The sequence below is a fragment of the Perca fluviatilis genome, chromosome 16, assembly GCF_010015445.1.
Source record: "Perca fluviatilis chromosome 16, GENO_Pfluv_1.0, whole genome shotgun sequence".
Lineage (NCBI taxonomy): Eukaryota > Metazoa > Chordata > Actinopteri > Perciformes > Percidae > Perca > Perca fluviatilis.
Window position 1 is genome coordinate 32,434,959 of NC_053127.1, and position 20,332 is coordinate 32,455,290.

The window sequence follows — 20,332 nt, forward strand, 5'->3', positions numbered from 1 at the left end:
TACACACTTTTTTTGTGGCACTCGATTTTCACAGCATTAACGCGGTATAGTGTGGTTTTCATTAATTTTTATCACCTTGCAGTTTTTCTGCGCACATATACAGGCTCAAAACAGTCCATTCTCTTCTGGATATGTCAGTCTGCTCAGATCTGTGGCAGAAAGGTAGAGTAGACAATAGGAGGAAAGCTGGCGATGTAATTTAATGTACAAGGTAGACGGATAAACAATGTGCTACCTTACAGAAACATCTCCTTCCCCCATACCTCCTACTCCTCCCCCTTCTGTCCTCATGAATATTGGGGAATTAATGCACGGAGGGAGAGAGAGAGGAAGGGAGGGAGGAGGCAGGGACAAAGGCAGAAAGAGAGGGTAGTGATGAAGGAAAGGGAGGGGTGAGCTGCTGTCGTCAGAGGCCTGGCAGTGCGCAGGCTCTGTGCGAGCTGGGCTGGCTGCCTATTGATTGGAAAACAACGGGCTGTGGGAGGACGGAGTCGGGCGGCTGTGGGCTAACGGGTGAGGGAAGGGACACAGACCAGAGCGCAAAGCACGCTGCCATCTCCACCTCCCTGATTCTGCTTTTCTCTCTTTCCCCCTGGAATGAGTGTGACGACTGTGGCTCATCGGTGGCTTTCGCAGCAGAGGGAGGCTTAGGCACAGATTCTTCCTCGTCTGAGAAGATCCGTCCTACACACCGAGCCATAACAACAGCAGCACGTCTACTGCAGGTAATCGGCCTTCCCACTCTACCTAACGTCCTGCTGTTCATTCTCCCAGCCCTGGCCTCTCTGAGGTCCTCGCTGTGCATCATCTCCCCCCCCATCCTCGTCTTGTAACCATGGTTTCCTCCATCTCTCCTTCCTCTCTCCTCGCTGCTCTTCTCTTCTCTCCCTCCCCCACTCTGTCTTTTTTTCTCCCTCTGATGAGCCGATGACATGCACTTGCGTGATTTCCATTTCTGCCCTTGCTGCCTGTATATTGATTTGAAGTGGAATCCACATCACTAAGAATTATGAATGGCTCACATTTTTAATTTTAAATAGCACTTGTCATGTGTTGGAATTGTTCTTATGCAAAATAATAGTGTTCTGAATAACCGACATGTAAGAAATGGACTTTCTGCATATTATGAGCATGATGGTGTCATCAATGCTTTCAAAAACCTGCATTGGAATAGGTGTTTGCCTTGTTGTTTGGTCATCCCCTATCACTGTAAAACGGGCAGTGTGATCTGGCTCCATTGCATTAAATGAGCTCTGATGAGCTCCTGTGATTGGCTCTTTTCACACCTGCATCTTTGTGGAGCACCTGAGACCACTCTCTGTGAAGGTCGCATAGAGAAAAAGGCTGACACACATCCCAAACACACTGTATGCAGACATCCAATACCTGCACATCTCAAATGCCTCCACAGCATCCCGACTGCTGTCAGCTACAGTGTGGATGCTGTGATGTCATACCTCTCCTGTAGGTTTCCACTGAATGAAGCCGCAGCTCGATGCTCTACCGAATCCTTTCGTCTCAATCCACACCAAAAGAAATCCACAGGAACACTCTGTAAAAGTTGAACTATTCACTTACACACAAGAAAATTTGCACAGAGAAAGAGAGGTCAAAAACTGTATCAAGGTGCACAGTCACATTTTCCCAAATATCACAAAAGTAATATTCTGCACATACATATTAAAGTGACTATATGTAACTTTTTAATGTTTCTGAAGCTCTATCATTCTTCATACAATGATCTTAAATAATCTCTAACAACAAATGAGACTAACATAGTATATTTTATATATATATATATATATATATATATATACACACACACACACACACACACACACACACACACACACACACACACACACACACATATACGATATAGTTTTTAGTAAGGCTTCTGCGCGGGTCCGTCTTTTCCCGCGTAGTCACAGAATAATTTACAGAAGGTAGACGGCGCTACAGTAACACAATCTGACCGGTCACAGATTTCTTTGTTACACCAGAAAGCCTGTGTTGGCATATCCAGCCAGTTGAGCCAGGTAAAAGGTAGCAGGAGATTTCTTTATTGGCCTAATTGTATTTTAATTATATTATTATATTATTATTATAAATAAGTTATCTGCTGTAGTTATGGCTGATACTGATGTAGGACCATCAAAGGAAAGAAGGAAATTAAACACTATATTAATCTAAGTTATTATTACGATGGTTGCTACAACAATCTCTTAATGCTTTGGCTCGTGACCCAGTGACAGTGATACCTGGTTTAGCTCAGGAGACATCCAGAGTAGACTAAGTTACCGAATGAAACGATGCATCTGTAACGTATTCTCTTATTGTAAATGAATGATTTTCTGACTGAGCAAAATATTCATCGTGACTATATGACCTCCCGGTAATGCTAACTACAGTAGGGCTGGGTACCGAACGTCGATACTTTTATGGCACCGAAAACAATTGTGCCAAATTTCGGTTCCAAAAGCATCTGAGCGCGCAAGCGCAAGCTTATCTGTCCTCTCTGCATATTGACACAGAGCGGAGCTCCGACCGACACACACACACACACACACACACACACACACACACACACACACACACACACACACACACGGTTGGTTTCAAGTGTAGTTACAGTTTCTTAAAACTTCACGCAGACAGTGTTTGCTGCGATATATTAATAGTGAGGCGAAAGCGGTCGCTGTGCTGTTGACGTTACACTTCCTCTTACTAGACAAGCAGGCACAACGGTGGTTTCTCTGCCCTGATGACTGACTGACAGGCTGAACTTGCAAGGCACTTTTAATAATGTTACTCTGAGTGAGCAGTTTTACCAGAATCTTTTTATTTTGATAACTGTTTTGATTCACAATTAAGGTGGAAAATAAAAGCTTTGTGTTTAATGTATTTTTGTTAATGTTGAAATGGATTTTAAAACCTATGGCATCGAAAAAAGTATCGTTGGGAACCGGCATCGAAACTGAGGTATTGAAATTGGCACTGGATCGAAAGATTTTGAACGATACCCAGCCCTAAACTACAGTGGGCAGTACAGCACCGTAAAGAAAAGAGCTTTAGGACAGCAGGTGTGGTAAAACACTACCACTTTAGTCCAAAGTGTCCGCTAAAATCAACACAAACTGAAAGTTACAAATAGCTACTTTAAGTGCAAAGTATAAACAGTGAACTTGTTGCATCACTGTAAATATGGACCGTAATAACGTTACGTATTAAGTCCCTCTAAATCAATCAACCATATAAATGAATGTTTTGTTATGTAAATGACATAGTTTTACTATATATGAACCTAAATTATTGCATGCTGATCAACAAACTCATATAACTGCATTTAGGCTCCTACTGTACATCTCCTTAGCTAGAACAACAATATTCCAGAGTCGACTCAGCTGGCAGTAAGTAGAAAGGCCACAGCATGACAGGAAAGTGCTATTAGAAAATTAAATTTCAGATTATTCACCCTGCCAAATGTTCAAGCAGTGCATCAGTGCCTCCTGCAAAGAGTTCTTGTGGCAAGCTTGGAGTCAGATACTAATGTTCCTTATTAGAGTAGACCTAATAACCTTTATTGGATCTATTGATGGACGCAAGTTGTCAGTCACTGTCACCTAGTAGTGATTCATCACTCTGCTGACAGGATTTAGTCCACATGAAGTCATTTTCTCAGCAAATTAATTAGAAATAAATGTTAAGACAGAGCAGATGCAATTAAAAAAAAAAAGAGAAATACAGCAGTACAGAGAAGAGAGAGCTGTAGAGACATATCCGTCTGGCTGTTTGTTGACGGAGCAGCACTTTGCTGAGTGCTGTGATGAGGAGGAAGAGGCTTGCACAAGCTTGTTTTTAAATGGGCTCCTCTGTACTCACCCACTTAAGCTAGGCCACGGTCAAAGCACAAAGGATGAAATTTAGAACTCACTACTGTAATTACACTGCGTCAGACAACGTGACCGATGTACAACTTCTCCTAAAGGTCTGACTGCAGCATCAAGTCCTCCACAACAATGACTGCTCCTTCTTTTTTCAGCTTTACACCCAAATACATTTCATTTTTACACTACCTTGGAGCTCCAAGGAAGTGTTTCAGGACCTTATTCTATCAAAGGGCGTAGGTTTAGTTACAACATTGGGGGGGACACATTAGAACCGGGGGATGCGTGGGTCGTCCCCCAGTCAAACACTTTATTTACTAAACCAGTAAAATGTATGAACGTACGTTAGCAACAGTAGGCTAATTGATATGTGCATCTTATATTGCGTATCTGTTCATGTGCGCTGCAAGAGTTATGTTTCTGTTTATTGAATGCGTTATCAGTGCAAACATAACCGAGGATGTAGTTTAATCTCAGTAATGATGGTATATTAGGTCATTACTGTTGCTCTGTTGAAGGCAAAAGTCCCACTGTACTGTTGTTACGCAGGTCACGGACATCTGATTGACTTTACTTTACTATGTTACCTGTTAGCCCATAGTAGTAGAAAACAATATTTATTTAAAGAGATATGAGATATAGTAAAATAAAAAGTGCTTACTCAAAAAAAAAAGTTCAGGGCTTCACCCTCAGCCAATGACAGAGCGCCTTTAAGTCACGTGTTTCACTCGTCGAGCGAGCGCAGTAGTTCGGAAATAAACCAAATGGACATTGATGAAAACCCAGGTACTGGTGAAAAAAGGCCTGCATTTGGTGGTGTGGAAGTATTTTGGATTCAAGGAAGACGACGAGGGTCAGTCTGATGTGATTTGCAAGGCATGCTTTGCCCTCGTTGTAGCACCACAAAGTAACACCACAAATCTTTACCAGCACCTCAAACGTCACCACAAAGTGCAATATGATGAAGCCGTACAAGGCAAGAGGTCGGAAAGACATTTCAATTAGCCTATTTACAGTCATGTTCAGGGCCATATTTAGTTCAGTGTGTTATATGTCACTATTTGTGGTAGCTTACTGTACTTAAATGGCCAGTATGTACTTTATTTTTTCTTTATTCATTAAAGCATCTATGTTTACAGGCTTGTGGTGATGCGCAATGTGCTATAGGTGCCAAAAAAACAAAACATTCTGTCATGGTTCATGTGTGCAATAAACATTACACTTTGTGACAAAAAAAACGTGGCAGAGAATCGTCATATCAATTCTAAGCTAAAAAATCATGATATAACATATTTTTTTTGTGATATGACATATTTTGCCCTGAATCGTGCAGGCCTACAGTCAAATAAAAATGACCATCAGCATCATTTTCTACGGTTACTGTGAGCTGCCTTCTCTTGTATTCCATTTTGGTAATTGGCCTAAGGAAGCTTAACTAAGTATATAAACCTTAAGAATCATTATTTAAGAATAGGGAAGTTTAGGAACTTCAAGAAATTATAATATTCTGACCCATGATATGCCTACCACTGTCCAGACATACAGTCTTCATGTGATAATAAATCCCAGTAGAGCCACTGGAGCACAACTCACACTGTGGAGATGCCAACAATTCGGTTTGGGGTAGAGTATGCTCTGTGAACATATTTATAATGGTGATCAGTTTTTCTGGGAGACAGTAGAATTCAAAGGCAGTAAGTACCTTCTTCCCCAAAACGTGCCAAGTGTGACATGTTTGAAAGAGTTCAACACACAAAGATGTATATTTGCTGGTAATTCCATCTGCCATGGGACAACATATGTACTCAGCGAAGACCTTAAAGAAAAAAAAGAAGAACCAGGAAAATTTAAATATTTTTTATATCTTGGAAAGTACCGAGTTTTCCTCAGTACATTTCTGAGAGTGTTTGAACTCCTTTATCACTCATCGAGGGGAAAGAAAAAGGCATTCCCACCAGCTAATTAAGTATAATTATTGAACAGTACCAACTGAGAATAATATCTTTGTCAGGACTTCATATCTTTCTGGGACAGAACCAACTCAGAGTAATGTTGACACAATTGCACCAAATTTAGCTTGAATGATTTTGAAAGGGAACATTTGAACGTACCAGATCTTGTGCCAAGGCTTAACTATATTCTTTGACTTATTTGACACGTTTAACCAAAAACACAGGACATATTAAAATAAACTAAAGAAATTTGGAGCTCCTAATGTCTGTCTCTTTGTCCCTTTTCAAATACATTTTTAAGTAATTTTCTGTCCTAGAACCACAAAAGTGCTGTAAGGGGTATCACTGTGCTGTAAAAATGTATCCTTGGAAGTATACTAAGTCCATCTCTCTAAATCAGTCATTTACACAGCAATATTACCATTATCTGACTCAATTCATCGCACAATTTTTTACAAGGATATATGGTTAGACCCACATATCGTCAAACCCCTTAAAGAAACCCTTGGCCTACTCTAGAAATTACCTTATTGTGATATGTTATATACTATGACAGTTCCTATACTTTCATGTCCCAGAATCTTGGCTACTTCATCAGTTAAATCCCAGAAGGTGTACTTAATTAACTGCGGTTTACCAGTAAAGCCAACTGGTTGGGTCCCCTTTGGGACCTGGTCCCCTTCTGGCACATCTACCTCCATCTCCTCTTTGTCTAGACAGCATGGTGCCATTCCACATGAGGTGAGGCACACATGATTTAGGAGACGCCAGATGAATCCTTCTGGGATATTGGTAATCTAACAGATGAGGACAGATAGACGTTTGTGCTTTGTCTAATCTGGTATTTCCTTTTTAAACACAATGCTGATTAAACAAGCCCCTATCGTTGTTTCTGTATGTAATAGATATATAAAGTACAAAAATAACACATTTCCCTCCAAATTAGTGCTGCCACTAATGACAAATTTTCTAACGATTAATCTTTCGATACATTTTTCGATTAATCGAATAATCTTAACGACTAATTTAAAAAAAAACAATCCAGTGAAAAAACAGTGTTATTTTGTCCATTTCATTTTGAACTCAACTGAAGGGCCAAAACATAAAATGTCACCTGGGCCATAAACAATATAAATAACTTAAATGTTACCAAATAAAAAAATGACATAAATGCAGATATAAATGTAATTTTAAAAAATTATTAATAATTATCATTTTCAAATATTGCACCTGTCAATACAGAACAAAATATTCTGTAGCCTATTTTGCCGTCAATACTGCCGATGTTGTCTTTGCTATAATCATATCAGTATATATATTTATGTTTAACATCAAGAGTTAATAAACAGTACAGACTTGCTCACCGTTTCATTAATAATCATATACTTGCGTTCAGAGGCGGAGTCGGGACTTTTCCCGGTGGGCTGGTAGTGTTTTGAGGCCGCGAGCGCCGGTCTGATAATAGTTATACGTTGCAAGTTCTTAGCAACACCATCCGGCGGCCTGGTGTGCCGTGGCCGGGCTGCTGCCCGCTGGTCAAACTGTGCATCCTCTGCTCAACCCATACAGCCTGCCTCCGCCATTTTTCAAATCAAAGCAGTGAAGGCGGGGTGGAGGGGGAAGAAAGAGGATAGTAGATTAACCAGAAGGGCGCGCACATCGCACAGACTGGTGTGGAGATGAGTTACAGCGAGCCGTTTGAGACAGGAGACCAAAAATAAATAGGCGGTCAATAGTAAAACGACGATGTCGACAAAAACATTGCCCAGTTTTTCATCTGTGCTGCCCATTGGTGCTGCCTGAACAAGCACAGCTGGCCCAGTGGCTTGTTGGAATTTGGTTGACCACTCGCAACCGAGTGGGCCATCTGACCAATCCGAGCAGACGGATGGTGGGCCAAGAGCTCAGACAGTGGTTGCATCTTATTTCCCTTAAATTGCATCCCCGACTCCTCCACTTGCCTCCCTTCTTCGGGTCTTAGTCCCTCCCACCAAGGAAGAACGGGAGAGACGCGAGAAAATCATGCAAGGGGGAAGCCAACAAGCAAATGTGTGTTAGAGGGATGAGACGTCTTTAAGAGTCACATGACGTCACAGCTGTATATCAACTCTTTCAGCTGCACGGCTTTCGGGAAGGCTGCTCTTGTGTATCCTCGGCTCCTTGATGATCCCTCCTCGATGCTCTCCGAGGAGGGACGGAACAACTTCCAGTTCAGCCGAGGACCGAGGAGTCGAGGAGCTATCAGATAAGCGACATGAGATGCAGCCAGAGTGTTTCAGGCAGAGGAGCTGCAGCAGTGGGCAGTATGAGAAACAATCTGTTTTTGAACATCAAAGCATGTAAACCTGTTCTAGTAGACCCCAAGAGTAAAAATATGACGCCGAAAAGGAGTAAAATAGGGGCTCTTTAAAGCATCAGTGTTATAAGCTGTGCTGATGGAGCATCCCTGATGCATTAAACACTGTGTGACCACTCTCTGTTTGTGCAGGACACCATGGAAGCCCCTCTTGTGTGTTTGGATGAGGAGTTTGAGGACCTCCGGCCCTGCCGCATGGATGAGCTGGACCACCCAGTGCTCAAACACTCTTACTCCACTACCACCGCCCCCCTGGCCTCCATCACCCGCGAGGACTTCTCTGAGCTGGAGAACTTCTCCGAGATGATGAGCTTCAAGTCGATGGAGGACCTGGTCAACGAGTTTGACGAGAAGCTCAACGTTTGCTTCCATAATTACAACACCAAGACGGAGGGCCTGGCGCCCATACGCAACCAGTCCCACAGCGAGGAGGAAGAGGAGAGGCTGCAGGACGAAGAGTGAGTGACCAAAGTTAATATCATTCTGGTGAAATATTCATAGCACACGGTCCACTTACTGTGGTATTTATCTGTCATTGGTCTGAGGCCTTAAAGACATGTTTGGACCTGTAGTAGCTGCTTCAACATCAGAATTACCTGAAGCCGAGGAGGAGGAGAGGTGGCTGGCTATACAGAGAAGCAGAAACAGCATCATAACAGGGAAGAAGCTGAGGAGGAGGAGAGTGACCATGACAGGGCCATGGGAGCGAGTGAGGAAAAGATGGAAGAGAGAGTAGGCTAGATGACAATGTGGTAAGGAGTAGGCAAATTAACTGTCAGGAAGGGAGGGAGGCTTTGTGTGTGTGTGCGTGCATGTGCGTGTGTGTCACGTCATAACGATAACAAGCAGTTTGGCTGTAGTTAGTAGTAGTTAGTGGCTGTCCGGTAACCTAACTGCTTAAGCTTACATTGAAAATGCTAGCGGTTAGCCTGTTGGGTAGCTGAAAAGTCTGTGTGATCTATAAAGTCAGTGTTGATACAAGCATCAGTGTTCCTTGAATGGCTTAATTAGCTTCTCTTGTATTGGTGCTCTTTTCCAGGGTATATACTACTCTCAGCTTTACTGTAGCTTCTGGGAAGGGTTATAGTTATGGTTATAGTATTTAGCAGACACTTGTGTCCAAAGCGACAAAATATGAATCTTACAATAGTTAAAATTAACAGTAAACGGTTTTTAATATTCAATATTAAGCAAAATAGTAATAATAACAATAATGGCAATACAATATCAAAAAATAATAAAAATACCATAAATGTAGAAATCATAACTCTAAGAATGAATGAATTATTTAAGTGTAAGATCAACAGATAAGTCTTGAGACCCCTCTTAAAGGATCCAAACGATCACATGAACGCTGAACACTAGGCAACTCATATAATACAATGCACGCATATTTTAAGAGGACTGTCTGCAGGGACAGCCCACACCCATCATGGTGGGTGTGGGCTGCCTGGGCCAAAAATGCCAGGGCCAATTTTTTGTCCCAGTCCAGCTGACTGGTCGGCAGCCGCTGTAATTTCGTAGGATAGCATATCATATATCAATATCATACGAACCCGTTCAAGAGAATGTGTTTTTGTGATTCACCCTACTTTATCATTAGCAACGTAATAAAGTGCTCGAAATTACCACAGTGACATAATAGTTCCACAGACGGACTACTCCTCCAGCCCTTTAATTACACTCTAGCATAGTCATTATGTTGTTTATGCCATTAATACCATACACAAACACAACACACTCTCAAGACCAAAACAGTGGCTCAGCATGTCGCACATGACAAAATCCCAAATATTTCCAGACACAGGCTGCAACATCCAAAACAAGCAGTCAATCAGCAGCGTGAGCCCCCCCTCCCCAGCTCCACAGCCGGGCTGCGTGCTGAATTATTCAATGTTCAGTGTTGTACGCCTCAGTTAGCTTTGGCTCTGTTGGTGTGTCTCTGTCTCTGTCTCTCCACCAGCTGACTGCCAGACCCTCCTTCAGCCCGCAGGCGCTGAGGCGGAAACACACGTCCTCCCACTGTGTGGATATGAATCGTGCTAAAAATAGCCTGACTGGAGGTGTAAGAGCAGAGTCTTTGGAAAGGAATCACATTTTCAAACACTGTTAAATTGCTGTTAAAATGAGTCTGTGTTCATTTCAGAGTATTTATAAGAAAGATTTTTGAGGGGGTCCTTAAGACAAATATACGGAAAATACAAAAGACAAAATACATTCACACATACACACTTTGATGAATAAAGTGGACTGATACTGAGCACAGAACACAGGGCTGTGGGTGGAAGTTAGTCCTACAGTATTACGCTAATCTGCATGTTAGGACCGACACACAAACCTAATGCTTTACTCTGACTTGTTGTGGCACAGATAAGGAAACCAGTACAGATATATTCCAGTCAAACCTAACAACTGTTCCAGCCTCCACCGGAGATTTTGCCAATAACAATGTCTCATTGTTTCTCCCCTTTCATAACAATTCTTGCAAGTAACAATCAGCTGATCAAGTGAGCCTCATTTACTAAATTTATTCACTTTTAAGAAGCTATTAACAGACAAGCCTGATGCTCATAATGCTCAGGATATTGTTTTGTGTAATGACATATAGAAAACTATCTTTTCAGTGGAGGTTGCAGTCTGATTTAAAGGGACCCATTTAAAACCGGAGAGTCTTAGAGACACAGAAATAATCGTCAGCCATGTAAGTCTGCTGTTTGGTTGAAAATGGTGTGTTGCACATTTTGGCCTAATCCCTGCAGTTGCCTGATTAGAACCACAGATATGAGTCAGTTCTGACGAGCTGATGGAGAACTAGAATATTAAACCGTGGCTGCGGGCCAACAAATACAGCGGGACAGCTTTGAAACATGGAGTTTCCGTTCCTGCTGGCCAGATGATCTGGACACATCCCTTTGTTATGCATTCAGTATGGGCTGTTAATGTTGTGTGTCGTGGTGATTTCAGATTAGTTTTTTTTTTTTTAAACATCTTTTTAAATGAGGTGAGTTTTACGGAAGCCCTGAAAGGCAGGGTGGAAAAAAATATATATATATATATATATATATATATATATATATATATATATATATATATATGGCCAATGTTTATCTCCTATATACGAGATAATGTCTCATGTACAAAATGAATTTTTAGGCTTAATTAGGCTGTTTTTAGAAAGAGAAAGCCATGCTCAATGAAGCAAAATGTGCATAGGTGCCAACTTGGGTTAAACAGTAAGCCAGCCACCTGTTAGCCTGGCTCTGTCCAAAGATTTGTAAAATATCTGCTTACCAACACTGCTCCCTGCTGGGAAATAGTCTTGGATAATCCCCTGGAAAACCACACATTTTATTTTTCCATTTTCATATTTCACTTTAGTTAAAAAAAAAATTGTATTAATAAAATATAAATTCTCTTAAGGGGAAATTTATTTTTGTAGAAGGTATATTTAGATTAGAATCAACTTTATTGTCATTGTGCAGAGTACAAGTACAAAGACAACTAAATGCAGTTTGCGTCCAACCAGAAGTGTAAAAAGAGCAGAAAAGTACAATGTGATTTTCAAGTATAGACAGGACAAGAGATATAGTGCAGTGTAGACAGTAGTGTACAGTTGGTTAATAGAAGGTGGTTTAGAATAATATAAATTAAATATAAATGTGTGCAGTGTATTAGCAGTTACCTTATAAGAGCAGAATAAATATGGCTATGTAATATGAACATGTACAGATATGTGCAATGTAGCAGCAGTAACTTTATAATAGTAGTAAAAAATAATAGATATATGCACTTTTATTATAAGTAAAACAGAATAAATATGGATATTCAGTATGAACCATATAGACAGATATGTACAGTATGTACAGCTATGTGCAGTGTGGTAACAGTACCATTGTTGTGCAGAAACAGTGGCATAAGAGTAGTGAGAATAAGTGTATGTGCAGGATGAATAGTATGAAGAGCAGTAGAATATGGCTATGTATAAGTGTAGTTACAGTATGTTACGCATGTATGTTGTGTATGTATATTTCAATTCTGTACACCACTTTTTATTGCTTAGTTTTCATCATAGTGTTAAGTGTACTGAAACGTTGACCCTGTTGATGTGCTGGTGCATCCAGTGATGGCATGCAGGCATGGCTGGTGAGGTAAGCTGCTGGCTGAATGGGGTCCAGTGTGTGTCCTGGGGGGTGGGCAGTGCCACTGGGAGCAGGGCAGCAGGCCTGAGCCAACCTCTTAGTGGAGGAGGAAAAAAAAACACAAAGGGGACTTCTCTCCCAGTTTAATGTCATTCCTCCTCAGACAGACGCTGGCTCCGGGTTGCAGTCAGGGACCCCTGGCACAATGATGTGAGAAGCTTTATCTAAATCTCTGCTAAGGATACCTTTTTATTGAGCAGTAAGCTGTTTTTCTGTTGTGCATTGTTCCTCTGCAGCCTCCAGCTCTGCGTATTGAACAACTTTATTGACTTGCCACAATGAAATATTGACTGAGTTGCAGGATACTGAAGATAGGGCTGAGTAGACTTCCTTATAACCAGCAAGATAAAACAACACAGCGAACTCTGGTCTAATGCTGTTATATAACTGTCTAACTACAGCGGCTGTGGATCCACCAGCTTAAAATGGTAAACAGCCTTTAGGGCTAATGATGCTTGCTGACATGTCTGCATGTGTGTGTGTTGTGTTGCAGTGTGTGGGATGCTCTAACTGACAACTACATCTCCACCTGGGACGGCACAGACTCAGAGGGACTCAACGGCAATCTTTCTGACCAGGAGGTAAATGTCACTCACTTTCTATTTGGTTTAAATATGGGAAATGTGCTATTAGGCCAAATAATAAAGAAACTATTTTTTATTTATTTTGGAAAGATGAAGATTTAATTGGGTTTCTATTACCTTTTTCTTTTCTTGACAAAAGGTAACTTCTTAGAAATGAAAATGTTAACTATTGTTAGTTCAACTAGTTTATAAGGTGAACATGATTCTGTTTTATGGCTTTATATTTGTAAATTAATGTAGTAGCAACACAATATTATTTTTCACAGTGAGGTGCCAAACTGCTTCATTCTCTCTGAGGCTTATCCTCATGCTGACACTTGAAGATATGCTTGCCCAACCTTGACTGCTCTGCCCCCCCTCCCCTCCCCTCCCTTCCCTTAATTGGCTCTCACATCCAACCTTACAGCAGGCACTTAGCAGGCTAGGCCATGTTTGGGCTGGTCAGGGCCAGAGCAGACATTTTAGCTCCAGACGGAGAGGGTTGTTGTGGAAATGCATCATAGTGCTCATATTAAGCTGGATCCTGCTGTCAGATGAGTTGCTGAGATTCCCTCTATGTCAAAACGTTTGTACCAAAACAGGCCAGCAGGAAATGTTGCAAAGGACAATTGTACATTTTTTCTTCGGATATTTTCATTATGTCTGCTACAGTGCAGGTGCATGTATCTTTCTTATTTATTCCAGACATAACCACAAAAGACATCTGCTTGCTATGTGCCGTGTTTTATTACAGCAAATATTAAATGGCAAATCTTTCAATGAAGTGTCTTACTGTTATGCTGTATCAATAATTAGCAGTAGCCTGGAGACAACCCCTATGGACATTCATATGATAAGACTTCATTTTTACAGCCACGTCAGCAGCTCTGTGAGAGCACAGCAGTGCTTTGAGCTAAATGCTAACATCAGCATGCCTATAATGACAGTTTTTACATGCAGGCAGCCTATAATGGTTACCGTATGCTGTTGACTATCTTAGTTTAGCATGCTAACATTTACTAATCAGCTCTAAACACAAAGTAGCTGAGGCTGATAGAATGTCATTTTTGCAGGAATTTGTTCATAACCCAGTGAAGTATTGGACAAATTTCAAATTTTGTAACATGAATGTTTAAACCAAATTTCAGGGCAAGTTAATGGGTTATTTCAAACAAAAGCACAAATGTCACACCCATGGTGGCGAGGTAAAGTCCTTAGGTCAGGACAGTCTGGGAACCATGGATGTCAATGCCAATGTCACGGATTTCTTCACGTTACAATTAACTTCACTATCAAAACTGTAGGACATCACATTTTAGGTATAAACTATTCAAACACTTTTACAAATGCAATGGAGTAAATTGCTTTTTAAAAAGCAATACGAAATAATGTAAAACCTTTTCAAATATATAAGCATTAGATTTTCAAATGAGTGTGACTTATCTCTCCATCCCAGGGAAAGTTCTTTTGGAAAATGACTGTGGACGGTTTGGTTCATTATTCCAGTGCTGATCGACCGTTTTTGGTTCTTGTTAGCCTCGTTTTCTTTATAAGACACCCTGCCATTTGTTTGTCCTCATGTTTCATCTCACAATCTGCAGATCCACGAAAAAGAGGACGAGGAGATGAATGAGAAGAATGACAATGCCAACTGCCTGAAGGACGAGCCTCTCATCACAGCTGATCAGGTGTGTGTGTGTGTGTGTGTGTGTGTGTGTGAGATCAAACAGCAGTTTGTCTGTGTCCTGCTTTTGATCGTGAGAAAAAGGTAGCAAGGTGTAGCATGAGGCTTTTCTCAGATTGCTGCGCAGGTCCTTTTCATCTTTCACCTGCCTTTTTTCACCATCTTGCATTTCTGTTTACAGTAATATGTGTTTGCTGGGATTGCCATAATGTTCTTTAAGCAACTTGTGCCTTGTCCATTCTGATTTTTGTTGTGGTTTATGGAGTGAAAAAGGTCAATACTATAGAATGAGTCAAAGTCAAGCTGTGCCTTCAGGACAGTAATATTTTAAAATTAATTCTAAGTGCCACAGGTAACCAGTGCAGGGACGCCAGAATGGTTGGAATGTGCTGAAATTTCCAGGTTTTGTGAGAGCCGCTGTACACAAGCTAGAGGCAGTTTATTGATTTCTGGGGCAAGACAGCGATAAGGAGTTCTGGTAATGTAGATGGCTGGAGACCAAGGCATGTATAGGGGTTTCTCCATCACAGAATAAAAGAAATTATCTAACGGCGGCAATGCTCCTGCAACAAAATATATTATCAGCATAACAAAGGGAGAAAGTAAAGAACCAAGAACAGACCCCTGAGGAACCCCAGACATAATCTTTGCATTGCTAGATGTGGCATTCCCATTTAGATTTGTGTATGTTTTGCATACATTCTTCTAATGGAGAGGCTCTTTATCATGTCCAGTTAAAGTACTTGTGTCCCTTGGACAGCGTGGAGGGTTTGACTGCCCTTTTATAGAGTTGTTCCAATACTGCACGAAAATGCTGGTATCAGCATGTATGAGAGTCTATGCACCAATCTGATACCATGTAATTGAGCTAAAAAAAAAAAAAATACTTTAAAGTCATTTGTTTATCTCCTTTTTTTTCTCATGAGACTGTCAAACTAATGAAAGAAAGTTCTATGGCATTCATTCTCTGTATGCATTTGCAGTTTTCAGGCCAAACAACAAAGATATCAATCAAATCACATCCATACATTTTAGTTAGTAGTATACAGCTGTTAACAAATAATAATAATATATGTATATATATTTTAAAAGCAATGGTGTCAGATCACCAGTATTGGCCGAAACGCAAGTTCAGAGAAAAAAAAAAAAGGATTGGAACATTTAGTACAGGAGTTTAGACAGGTGCTTGCCTAAGTCCAAGTCTGCTTCTGCAGCACACTGCTGCAGCCTGTGTAGACATTAATAATGGATTTAAATATGATACTTACACTTCCACAGGAGGCTTCTGGCATTTTAGTGGCCGCACTCTACTAACAAATGGATGGTTATGGATGTGAGTGTACTAACCCCTGTCTCCTAATCTCTTTCCTGTCAATTCACCTGTCTCTCCTTCAATCTCTCTCTCTCTCTCCCCCCCAAGGTCATTGAGGAGATAGTCGAGATGATGGAGAACTCTCCAGATCCTGGCGAAACCGAGGAGGAGGAGGATGAAGAGGAGAGCAGCCCTTGCTCCATGACCAACCCCTCCCTGCTGGAGGAGATCAGGCAGCTGTCGCAGGCCTCCAACAACAACTGCTCCTACGAAGGTAGAACTCAAAATTATCAATCAACCAAAAGTAATTAGTTCATTTTCTCAGCTGGTCTAGGATGTGGACTGCCTACATTCCTGTCAAAACAGTGTTCCTGGTATACTTGCCAGCAGGTTGATCAGTCTTTCTAACGGCAGTTAGGTTACAATTCATTTTCTCCTCTAAGCATGTCGCTAAACATCAAAATCATACCAAAGGTGAGACACCCCTCCCCCTTCAACTGAGTCCTTGCCATAGGCTGGACATCAATATCATCATCCCTATTTTTATCCAACATGAAGACCAGTAATAGTGCATGGGCAACATGGTCAAGGACAAATATGAATAAGTTGCACTATTCATAAGTTTCACCGCTGCAGAGTGCTGACATGATTGAAACAGGAGCAGCTTTCAGCAACTTTAGGGTGAAAAAACGTTACGTTAAGTACATTGATGTTAAAATGTATACAGGCTGGCAGGACGGTCTGAAATGTTTTGCACGCTCTTTGTCTGTACGTTTTGTTGGTGAATGTGAGATGTTCGAGTCCCACACGTCTCGTCTTCATATCCGAAACAAGGAAATGAATTTGGCGACATACGCGTTACATCAACCCGTTCTCACTCCCACTTGGTCAGTGGGTCCCAGAGTCACATACTGATACAAAGACTGGCACGTGGGACTGCTGGGATTGGTTGAAGTCGCGGGAAACTCCGTTTATTGGTCAAATTTGTGGCAAAATTGCGAGTCGCACCGAATTCCCGGTGATTGGTTGAATTTGCGTGAATTGTTGTTCTCAACCTGGGGACTGGGATCCTCCAAGGGGTCATGAGATGAATCAAAAGGGGTTGCTACACAAAATGATTGAATTTTTCTATAATCTTTTTCCTTATGAAACACTTTATACATTTACTCCTTCGGCCTCTAAAAATGATACAAGAAAAAATGTGCGAAGGTACCAATTACCCTGTGATTGAAAATGCTTCTCCTACTGAAATGGCTAAAGCAACAAAGAGTTGGGCACCCCTGATAATGTGAAAAAAGCTAAAAGGGGTCAGAACACCTTTTCTTGATGATTTAGTTTGTTAATGAATGGTATTGCTACAGTGTCACAGAGACTAAATACTGTTAGATAGTTTGTCGATAAGTCCTGCTTGATTCTATCTCTCACTTTTGCTCAAACTTACATTTTTTTACAGTTAGTACTTTTTTTTTTTAAATTGAAAGTGAAAGAACACATGCATATGTAGAATTTAATGTACTATACTAAGAAATATATATTTCTTTTTCATAACCTAAATAAACCATTAGATTACAATGTATTAAATTACAAATGTACAACTACAGCAATTGTCTGTATATAGCTAATTATAAAAAAAGTTTATTTTTTATATTTATTATAATTGGTTATTTATTGTAAAATTAAGATTTTTATATATATATATATATATATATATATATATATATATATACACACACACATATACACATACACACACAGTGCATGCGATTGTTTAGCTTTATGTCTAAACCTATTGGTAATAAATACTTTAGCACAAAATAAAACCCAACTATCATCTTGCGTGCAGGCCTGAGCCTGATGCCCAGCTCTGCTCTGGTGGAGCTGCTGGACCGGGTGGAGGCGGCCATCCGCCAGTACTCAGAGGAGCTGGTCAGCCAGCTGGCTCGGCGGGAGGAGCTAGAGTTTGAGAAAGAGGTGAAGAACACGTTCATCACGGCCCTGATGGAGGTGCAGAACAGGCAGAAGGAGCAACGGGACAGCAGCAAACGCCGCCGCCGGGACAAGGCCCTGAGCCTGCAGGGGGGGGCGACGCCACCTGTGAACGTAGGGAACACAGCCTCCACGGGCCACACGGAGAAGACAGGGAGCATGCCTGTCAAGGTGAGAGGCTCTGTACACACCTTTTGTGTGTGTGTGTGTGTGTGTGTGTGTGTGTGTGAGAGAGATATTTGACACAGGATTCTCCCTTACATCCCGCTCTCTGTGTGTCTGACAATGCGAGACTAATTAGGCCACAATGGGCCAGTGATGTGCCTAGTTTTGCATCCCTGCCAAGAATTGCATCCCCAAGGGAAAACTAAAGATTTTGAGTGTTAAGGGGTTGCATTATTCGGCAGAAATTATTGTTGCTGCCCGCAACCTGGATGCAAAACTCGGCACACCACCTGATTTACTAAGAAAATGGCGTGCCTATGTGCACTGTGGTTTTCATTGAGTTAAATTAGAATATGGTGAAAGCATACAGAGTCTGACAACTCTCCCACTTCCCTCCTTCTGACTGTTAGCATAATGGATCTTAGGCCCATTAGCCTGTAAGTGTCTTCCAGGAAAGATCCTAAAGTGACCAGTCGTTCTCATACAGTAACAGCCCAGTCCTGTCCTGTAACAGGGAAACAACTTAATGGATTTTCCCTCCATGCAATGCAGCAGCGTTTTATGTGGGGACTGCTGGGTACCTGAGGGTGCATTGCTAAAGTAATATTAATGATGCAGATGCAATATGAACAGTAGAGCTAATTCAATCAGGAGAGACTTTATTTCAGAGTGAAATAAGTTTAATGAACATGGTGCATAATAGTTTGAAATGTTAGTCTTTGGCGATTAGACTCCATCGCAATGTTAATTTATAAGGGGTATAGAAGCCGTTGATATCCCCTCGATAGAGTCTAGACACTGGTAGGGGGATAAAGGAAGCCCAAAGATCTGGATGGATGGGATGTGAAGCTGGGCTTCTGATGGAGGAGGAACCCTGGGAGCCGGGAATGATGACAACGGGAGATGAATGGGGCGGAGGAGGGTTGCATCGATTCTGCCTGAAATGTGTTGTGAACAGCAGATTATTTAAAAATTTTTTTTTTTTTTAAAAAAAAATTTTTTTTTTTTTTTAAAAAATTAAAAAAAATTATTTTTTTTTGTGTGTGTTTTTGCAGCGTTTCAGCATGGAGGGACTGTCTAACATCCTGCAGACGGGCATCAGACAGACATTTGGAAGCACAGGGAATGAGAAACAGGTAAGGACTACAGTTGAAAATTAGCCGACTGGCTAACACTGGCGCATTTACAGAAATGTTCATTAATGTGCATTGTCCTAATATAAATAAATAGAAGGTCAAAGTTCAAATGCTTAAAAAAAAGCTTCAAGTGTGACATAAAGCATTGTAACATTAGACAGCAGTATTTCCCAGCAATCACTGCATATGATAAAGTATGGGGCAATTACTGTGGCAAAACTGTGCATGGGCCCTTAAAGGCCACGAGCACCAGTACAGTACTATATGTACACCACTGCCCCAGTCCACTGCACACTTAAAGGACATACACAGGGATGATTGGCCTACTGTATGTAATGTGATCCCTGTTGATAGTGTTAGCAATATGTACAGGGACAAACGCACTGCAACTTAATGAAACCCACGCAAATAGACAAAACACAAGCAAATTAAGAAAACATCTTCATTAATTTGACAACACATGCACACCGTTTAGAAAACGCGCTGCAAATACACACAACACAACCAAATACATAAACACGCTGCAAATTAAAAAGCAATGCAAAAAGAAAAGCACACAATCCCTGAAAACAAAAAAACGCGTCATCCAGATTACACCATGGAAGTTCTCCAGGCCTCTAGGGGGGGAGTGCTAAGTGGAACAGCTTGATTTTTGACCCCGGGAGGGGAGGGGAGGGGAGAGTGAACACGTAATAAAAAGGCAGAGCGCTCTCTCCCCGTTTGGTCGAAAATCCAGCTGTTCCACTTAGCGCTCCCCCTAGAGGCCTGGAGAACTTCTGTTGTGTAATCTAGATGCTGCGTTAACTTTTTTTTGTTTTCGGGGATTGTGTGCTTTTCTTCTGCATCATTTCAGTTTTTTGGATTGTGTGCTTTTCTTTTTGCATCGTTTGTGTATTTGCAACACGTTTGTGTATTTGGTTGTGTGTATTTTCTAAATGCTGCTTGTGTTTTGTCTATTTGCGGGTGTTTCATTAAGTTGCAGTGCGTTTGCCCCTGTCGGCCACGGTAAATATGCCATAGTACACTGCAAGAAACGTCCCCGTTTTTGTCCATATAAATTACAGCCGACTGCACATATACAGGGTGCAAAAT

General features: G+C 41.2%; 1 protein-coding gene and 1 long non-coding RNA gene across 3 annotated transcripts in view; one reads left to right on the plus strand and one right to left on the minus strand.

Annotated features, from left to right (window-relative positions):
• fez1 (fasciculation and elongation protein zeta 1 (zygin I)) overlaps positions 1 to 20,332 on the plus strand; it is a 23,359-nt gene continuing 3,027 nt past the window's right edge. Inside the window, exons 1-7 of the mRNA XM_039777432.1 lie at positions 1 to 725; positions 8,328 to 8,653; positions 12,888 to 12,975; positions 14,559 to 14,645; positions 16,062 to 16,227; positions 17,797 to 18,110; positions 19,160 to 19,240. Coding sequence (XP_039633366.1) covers positions 8,334 to 8,653; positions 12,888 to 12,975; positions 14,559 to 14,645; positions 16,062 to 16,227; positions 17,797 to 18,110; positions 19,160 to 19,240 — 1,056 coding nt within the window. The 5' untranslated portion in view covers positions 1 to 725; positions 8,328 to 8,333. The remainder of the gene's footprint in view (positions 726 to 8,327; positions 8,654 to 12,887; positions 12,976 to 14,558; positions 14,646 to 16,061; positions 16,228 to 17,796; positions 18,111 to 19,159; positions 19,241 to 20,332) is intronic.
• The window catches only part of LOC120543978, a 14,363-nt gene continuing 12,777 nt past the window's right edge, over positions 18,747 to 20,332 (minus strand). For both annotated transcript variants that reach the window (XR_005636419.1, XR_005636420.1), the window contains exon 4: positions 18,747 to 19,042. This is a non-coding gene — a long non-coding RNA (uncharacterized LOC120543978). The remainder of the gene's footprint in view (positions 19,043 to 20,332) is intronic.